General features: G+C 39.0%; 1 protein-coding gene across 1 annotated transcript in view; it reads left to right on the top strand.

The window, feature by feature from the left end:
- The window catches only part of CMTM8 (CKLF like MARVEL transmembrane domain containing 8), a 67,738-nt gene that overhangs the window by 47,769 nt on the left and 11,582 nt on the right, over nt 1-8,387 (top strand). Inside the window, exons 2-3 of the mRNA XM_019508796.1 lie at nt 1,975-2,148; nt 6,752-6,868. Coding sequence (XP_019364341.1) covers nt 1,975-2,148; nt 6,752-6,868 — 291 coding nt within the window. The remainder of the gene's footprint in view (nt 1-1,974; nt 2,149-6,751; nt 6,869-8,387) is intronic.

Genomic DNA, 8,387 nt, shown 5'->3' on the forward strand with positions numbered 1-8,387 from the left:
ATTAAAAATATAATGAACTGTCTGAAACTGATGCTTAATTGGTGGGGGTTTTATTTTAACAGAATGTATATTTAAAAAAAAAAAAAACTAAGGATAAATTAGAAACTTTGAAAGGTTTCTGTGTGGCAATGCTGACCTCCAGTGGTATGTGAAACTAAACACAGTTTGTTAGATCCTTGGAGGACACGTTCCAGGACTGGCTTATTTAATAATGAGAATACAACTGCTAAACACAGGATTTCAATCAAGTATTACTCTTTCTATCTTTTGATTAAACAAGCACATGAAATTGACATAAAACACAGTAAGAATACATCAAGCATATGTAGCAAGAGTACAAAGACAACAGACTGAAACAATGAGCCTAGCTTGGATAAGTTAATATTAGGCCAAACATATTTGAAAATTAGTAGACTAGTGCTTTTAAGCAGGCTTGGGTGTTTCAGGTCAATGGGCCTCTATAGATGCCTGTATTACAGTGATCTTTTCTTTGACATTTTTACCTTAAGACTGCGTGATGTTGAGAGGTTTAATGATGATTATGGGCTCAATCCTGCACCGAGGAAGTCAATAGGAGCTTGACTATTAAATGTTGTGGCAGCAGCATCCTACTGGAAGTTCATGGAGCTGTAGCAAAACTTCCTGGTTATTTTTTCCCAATTGTGAAAACCTATATTACCTTTTTATACTGTTCTTGTTCCATCTCTCACTATTGGGTAACTTGCAGTAGAGTCTAGACTCCAGAGTAGTAATTTTCAGCCTTTATAGACTCAAGATACCCCTCAATAGACTCAAGGTACCTTTTGGAAGATGCCAGCTATTCATTTTTATTCCTTTTTTTACTACAGAATAATGATAGAGCAATTCTGCTTTTGCAAAGAACTCGGACCACAACAGGCCAGAATATTTTAATAGTATGGATTCCTGTTTGAAATCTCTGGATTTATCTGGTGAATCATGTTCTGAATACCTAACAGTGCTAACATTGCATGTCACCTTGTGGTAACCTTGAAAGGATCTTAAGGTACGCCAGGGTACTGCAGCACCTGGTTGAGAAACACTGCTCTAGAGGATGGGAAGGGATTAATTCTCGTTCAAATATAAGAAATTTAGATCCCAAACTGAACCCATTGAAGGCAGTTATTGAAAGATTTAAAGCATCTATTTTGCTGTAATGCAGGCTTTTTTATAATATATGGACAATTTCTAAAACTTATAACTAATGTTTGTTTTATATATTATGGGTAGCTTGTAAAATTATATGCAACTAAAGCATCATGGTCTAAGAAACATCAGTTCACTAATAGTGCTAAAATAGTTTAATGTGTTTTGATGCACAATAGCTAATAAGCTATTAGTCGGACACACTTATCTTCACCACGACACTTTTAGAACTAGTAGAATTAGTGAACTAGCCATCTAGACTGACCTTGTAAACCCAACTCTAAAACCCAGACTGCTTAAAGGGTCAGTCTAAATTACTGCAATAATCTAGTTGCATCTCCCATTATTGCTGTGCAGAGAGATCTGTTTATCTAACTTTCCCTATTCTGGCTAATATTCAATATCTACCTACTTAGTAGTTTGACACTCACCAATAGCTAACTGAGAACTTTACTCCATTTCCATTATTTTAACTATTTGCCAAGAGTGAATTTAACTATGATCCATTTTTCTACCTCCTTCACCCATTCCCCAGTTTCACGGGATAGGGCTTTTTAAAAAGAAATGAACTATATCTTCAATAGCTACAGAATTACATTTCCTTATATAGTTACAGGTGTCTAGGTACATCCCTCTAATTAGAATCTCTTGTTTTTTTTCATAAACAGAGTGTTGTCTCCTTTGCACCATATATATTGTTCACTAAAATATCCACAATGGACAATTTGTAAAGCTGGATATTTCAACCCTATTTAGTTTGTATGATGAATCTATATGATGTTCTTTTTTTCCTCTACACATTCCCTACAGGTGCTAGGTTTGCTGGTCTGGACACTGATTGCTGGAACAGAATATTTCCTATATCCAGCCTTTGGCTGGGTGATGTTTGTAGCTGTGTTTTACTGGGTTCTCACTGTCTTCTTTTTAATCATCTATATGACAATGACTTATACCAGGATCCCCCAGGTGCCATGGACCACAGTAGTAAGTATGCACAGTCTTTATTTTGGGGGGCTTTTTTGATTATACTATATTTGGGACCCTGAAGAAAGCAAAACACCAATGCACTCCCTAATTGCAATCAAGGAACTTTTAATGAGTTTAATCCTTATTTCTGCATCTATCCATATTCCTGGGCCCTGGTTAGTATAAAATAATTCATCTCAAACTTGATCTGTTGCAGATCACCTCTTCCCACATCCAGTCTATTAACGAGGGTCAGTATAGCTGAAAACCTGTTTAGTTTGTATGTCTCCTATTCTCAAGCCATAGCATCCATTCTTCAAATCAAAATGGTGAGAGAGAAATTAATTTGCTAGTCTAACAGAAAGTCATGCTAACAAGGTGACGAGTAGCCCTATATAGGAATCGGAGTCTGTTGCCCTGGCATTTTAGTTCAAGCAGTAAAGGCCCAGAGAAGAGTCATCCAGAGGGATAAACTAGAGAGCTGTGGATCTAAAAGCAGATCCTCTTCTACTTTAACTAAAGGAAAAGGGGATTTAGTGGCATTCTTAAACCATTATAAACAGCCTGACCACCAAAGGAGGGCACATGTTACAGCATTTAGTGTTGCACATATATAACATTTTAATTTGCTGACCATTCTTTCATGTCATCCTTTATATCAGTTGTTTGCCTTGCTTGCACTAAATTATGGGCAAGTAGAGAAATGTCTGAATGTGGATGAAATTTCATGAGTGGCTCAAATCCAGAGTCAAGGTTTATAGTGTGAACAACCCCTAGTTGTTTAAGGCGGTGTATTTGTTATAGACATAACTTCCATGACAGACACTTTTCATAAGGGAAACAAGTTCTAAAAGTTTTGTCACCTTAGCTAGCCTGCTATTCACCATGACTCTTCCATGAATTATCACAAATGTGGCTTTGCATATATCTGATATAATAGAGTATTAATGGTTTTTTAAAGGGGTTTAAACAATTATTTTAAGATTATTAACTTGTTTTGAATTACTGTTGTTGCAAAAAAAAAAAACTTGAATATCTTTCATGACAAGTGACTTGTAATTTGTATATGGTGTGCTTTGGCTGTTTAACTAAAACTCTGACTGTTTTGCTGACATGTCAATTAGTCAGCTATCATAATCCTGATCCAAGAAACCAGGATTATATTCAAATTTCTTTTTAGTTTTCAATTATCATGACCAACAGTTGCTGTTAAAACTGTAATCTGGTTACTGAAATACTGCATTATTTTGATTATAGTAGTAATGTATCTTGATATGTTTTTGTTGTAATTTTAAAAAACCTTTCTATCTTTGAAAGTAAGGCACCTCATATAATTTTGAATATAGTTTTGATTGTTGTATCAATAAGCAGCAGAATCTGGTAGGGTGGCACCTGCCAATCGGTGGCATTGGTCTGTGTGGTCAACAATGTGACGTATCTTCATATTTCCACTTTTGTGGACTTGCCTGTTACCTGCTGTGAGGAATTATAAACTCACTTTGCAGATTTTTTTTAGATCTAGATGAAAAAAGGCAACCTCCTTACATTTATACAAGATCATGAGAGGGTAGAGGAAAAAGTAGTAATTTAAACTCTAAATTCCTGAATTCCAGCTTAGCTTGCACTGAGGTATGGCAAGAGGTATGACTTGTAAATTGGGCCCATGCCACTGTGAATTGATTGGAAGGAATACTTGTATGGAATACAGAACAAGTTATCAATATCTCCCTTCAGGAAGATGAGATGCAACCATTTCTTTCTCTGTGATTTTTTGCGGCCCCCCCCCCCGATCCCTGTTCTACAAAAAATCATCTCTTGAAGGTCGGTTTCACAGCTGTTTTCTGCCTTGGTTTCTTGAAAGGATAATTAGCCCAAGCATGCAATGTATGCAGTGCCCAAAATTAAGTTTGGATTATTTTTTCATAGCTTTACTTATTGCAAGTTAAGCGCATCACCTAACCATATAAGATGCAGTTACTTTGCAGATTAATCTAAAGATGTATACTCCAAAATTACCTGCTTTTAAAATGTATGTGCTCCTTTGGTAAGATAATGAATGGAAACTTTTAAAGTGTGGTAAATTTGGATGTAAAAAGCAGATGGTAATTTAACATGAACCATTTGTTTTGGATAATTCGTTGGCAGTAATGGCACAATAAACTTGCATTCTTCCCCAAGTGTTATCTCCCAAAGCAACACTTTACTAAAATTATGTTCTTCTTCCCTTTGTACATGACAAGCTATTGCAGGGATTTGCAGCTTTCTAGGGTCATTGAGTCCCTTTGGAGGAAAACAAAGAACTAGAGGCTCAGCTTTGAAGACTTGAAAATTAGCCACTTCATGAAATTCCATCTGAGCCCAATGACTCATAAGCTCCAGTCATGAACTTGTGACTATTACTCAGTGTAGTAGTTTTTGTGGGTCCTGACTGAGAGGTAGTTAGCCATGTTAGCCTAAAGTTAGGTAGAAGGCAGGGTAGATTTGCACCTTAATGACCACATCATGCTGAGGATGCATAATAGTTGTAATGACTTTAAGTGGCAATGTATAGCTTGAAGTCACTGGGAACTGTGTGCACGTACATAATACAGTCAGTTTAAAATGACTGCCATGAGCACCTGCTGTACGCATTCCACTTGAATGTAGCATAAATTAATTAAAATTACATTTTAAAGTCAAGTTTATTGGCTGAGTTCACACTTTAGTTCAACCACTTGAAGTTTTACTGGCAGTACGCTCCAAACCCCTCTGCTGGCAGTTACTTCATTCAGCAGAGGTGGAGTAAGAATCCTGCTGGTACTCAGCAAGCAGCTGGAGGCTGAAGTCACTGCTCTGCCTTCAGTCCACTACTGCTGTTTTGCTAGATTGCTTTAGTGGAGTTGTGAGAAGCCTTCTAGTGTGCACATGCTCTGGTGGCTTAGCAGGTACAACTGTTCTTTGTTTTCAGAAGTCCCAGTGACTACCAGAATCTCTGAATGTACGTAGCCTTGGACAAGTGCTTCCTTCCTATAGTAGTGCTCTTGAAATACTAAGTATTTAAATAGTAAGGACCTTGAAATGATTTATAAAACAATATCCCTCATACTTCTCAGTCTTTCTCTCGTGCACATGCTTTCACACAGACCAACAATAACCACTGTCACGCTTTGTATTTGTTATATGAGATCTAACTTAACGTGACTTCTGAGGACAGGCCAAAGGAAGTCGGTTTATTTAGTCTAAAAAAGAGAAGACCAAGGGGGGATTTAATAGCAGCCTTCAAGTACCTGAAGTGGGGTGCAAAAAAGGATGGAACTGGACTGTTCTCAGTGGTGCCAGATGACTGAACAAGGACCAATGGTCTCAAGTTGCAGCAAGGAAAACTGAGGTTAGATATTAGGAAGAATTTTCTTGCTAGGAGGGTAGAAAAACACTGGAACAGGTTAGCCAGAGGGGTGGTGGAAGTGCCATCCATTGAAGTTTTCAAGACCTGGCTAGACAAAGCTTTGGCTGGAATGATCTAGTTGGGGCTGGCCCTGCTTTGAGCAGGGGGGTGGACTAGATTAGTGGTTCTTAACCATTTTTGTACCAGGTCCCATTTGTAAACATCAGTAGCCAGTCCTGACCCAGTGCCTCTCACTCCCAACCCACTACCCCCAGGCTCCATCTTGTGGTGGGGGAGGAGGGGGAAGCAGCCCCTCACAGGCTGGAACTCTGCCAGCCAGCAAGGGAAAAAGCCAGTTTCCTGTGTTTTTCTCTTTAAAAATGGATTCTTCTTTAAAGGTTTGTTCATGACTCTTTTGATATATTTTTGCAACCCGCTTCTGGGACATGACCCATGGGTTGAGAAACACTGAACTAGATGACCTCCTGAGGTCCCTTCAACCCTAACTTTCCATGATTCTATGATTACTTTCCCTTTATAGTATCTCATGATTTGTGAATCAGTGATTTGTGGTTTCTTTGGCATATGACATGTTCTGCTTTTGAAAGAAAGGAAGTGCTTAGGCTACTGTCAGCCCTTGACTCTCATCTAGCCAATCTAGGAGTGTGGAAGAAAGTACAGTCCAAAAGGGCTAATTTTAATTGCAGAAAAGGGGTTACAGAATGCATGCTAGGGATACTCCACACTGAAAGAGTTACTCTTTCTTCCCTTTCCTAAACTGAAGAAGCAAAAAGCTATGAAAACATTCTGAGCACAACTTGATTCTTTTTGACAACTTTTTTTGTGCTTAGAAAAGGAATTTATGTTAAGAAAAGGAGGATGTTTTGGTATTGTAGCCCCATTGCCTAAAACATTAAGGCCATAAACCCTAAGCCAGATACTACCTCTTATTTTCACTGTTGGAAATCCAGAGAGACTACATTGGCTTATACTGGATTTACTGTAATGCAGGAGAGAGAAAACTGTTTCTCAACAACTGTATTAAGATAAGTGAAATTTGACTGTGTACTATTTAATATCCAGTGTTCTAAAACAAAACTAAAAGAAAAATAAGGGCCACTGAGAAATTTGCTTCCTCTAGACCTGTATCATGTCTACGTGTATTTGAGAAGAAAATCTATAGTGTAGAGAATGGCAAATAGAAGTATGTACTGTATATCAAATACTATAATCCTTTTTTCTCTTGTCTTGGCATAGGGTCTGTGCTTTAATGGAAGTGCCTTTGTTTTGTACCTCATTGCTGCCATTGTAGATGCATCTTTGGTGACCAAAGAGCTGGACAGCCACAATTACAACAGCTGGGCAGCTTCTTCAGTAAGTTTTTAATATAATCATTTTTAAACACTATTCTGTGAGTGACAAAGTTGAATAAAAAATGGAAAGCCACACTTCTTGAGACATTTTTGTCTCAGGTTTTATAATTGTGTAACTTGGCTATTGGCCTAAGTTTTCAGAAGTGATTAATGATTTTTGAGTACCTAAATTTTCTAATACCCAGGAAGAAGAGGGATCAGTGCTTTCTGAAAATCATTCCCTCTAGGTGTTTTGGGCAGGCACCCAAAATCACTGGCCTCCTCTGACAATGAGGCTATTACCTTCCTGTTTTTTTGGAAATCCAAAACACTCAGTGATTGTCTAGGTCTGGATCCTAAAGCCACTGAGGTCAGTAACAAGACTCGCTAATCCAATGACACATGGATCACCCCATTAGCCGGCTATGGTGCCTCCAAATTACAGCCTCTACTTTTTGTGGAGCAACTGCAAATTACAGCTACTTTGCAGTCAATTAGACTGGCTGCTGAAGCTACACTAACCTGCTCTGCTACATGCATCACAATTACTGCCTTCTGCATCAAATTTTTCATACAGTAAGCAAAATGGAAGCTTGACACCTCTTGTCTTGGGAACTGGCTGACCCCCTTTCTCATCACCTTCTGAGCGTTCAGGTTCTCATATTCTTGACACCTCCTAAATACTGGCCTGTCACTCAATGAGTGGTGCTTTTGTCAGTAGTTTGTACAAGATGTACAAGTTTCTGTGCTGATTCAGGTTTTTATACAAAATGCGTTCATGCTTAGCAGATCTAAAAGATCATCTGAGATGTTCTGGAAGCCTTGTGATGGCTTATATTACTAAACACTCCAAAACACTGGATTAAATAGTGCTGCTGCTTAAATAAACTCTATTAAACTTGCATCCCTGCTCTTAGAGAATCTGGTGAATAGGCTTACCATATGGCCAGCTTTTTCTTCCGGTCCTCTGATCTCTGTACGGGTGTTTTGTTTGTTTCTTTGTTTTTCAAATAGGAACAAATGTCCAGGATTTTGCTGGTAGAACTGCATTTCCTGGCTTGCCTAGTGCAGGGGTGGGCAAAATGCAGCCTGGGGGCTGGATACGGCCTGCCAGGCCATTCTATCTGGCCTGCAGGGGCCCCTAAAAAATGTAGAAAATTAATATTAATCTGCCTGTCATGTGGGCCTTGATGGTTTGCCAAAACTTAGTAAGTGGCACTCTGCCCAAAATAATTGCCTGCTCCTGGCCTAGTGGCATGTGCGTTTACCAGGAATCGGGGTTTTCCGTTTGTTGTGGAAAAAATATGGATTTTCCTCTTTGAAGGAGGAAATGGTAGGTTTCCTCTTGCAGCTGGCACCCTTCCAGCCTGCAAGGAATTGCTTGGGGTGATTTGTGTCTGTGCGTGCATATGTATGTGGCTGGCATCCTGCTAGGCAGTGTGGTAGAGCAGTCCCAGCAGCTGGATACAGGTAAATATATGGGGGGTGGGAGTTGGAGGGCCAGGGCTTGGGGATTGTTGGGTGTGTGTGGCAGGGAGGTG

Source organism: Gavialis gangeticus, unplaced genomic scaffold (assembly GCF_001723915.1).
Source record: "Gavialis gangeticus isolate Ggan-Ray unplaced genomic scaffold, GavGan_comp1, whole genome shotgun sequence".
In the NCBI taxonomy this organism is placed as follows: domain Eukaryota; kingdom Metazoa; phylum Chordata; order Crocodylia; family Gavialidae; genus Gavialis; species Gavialis gangeticus.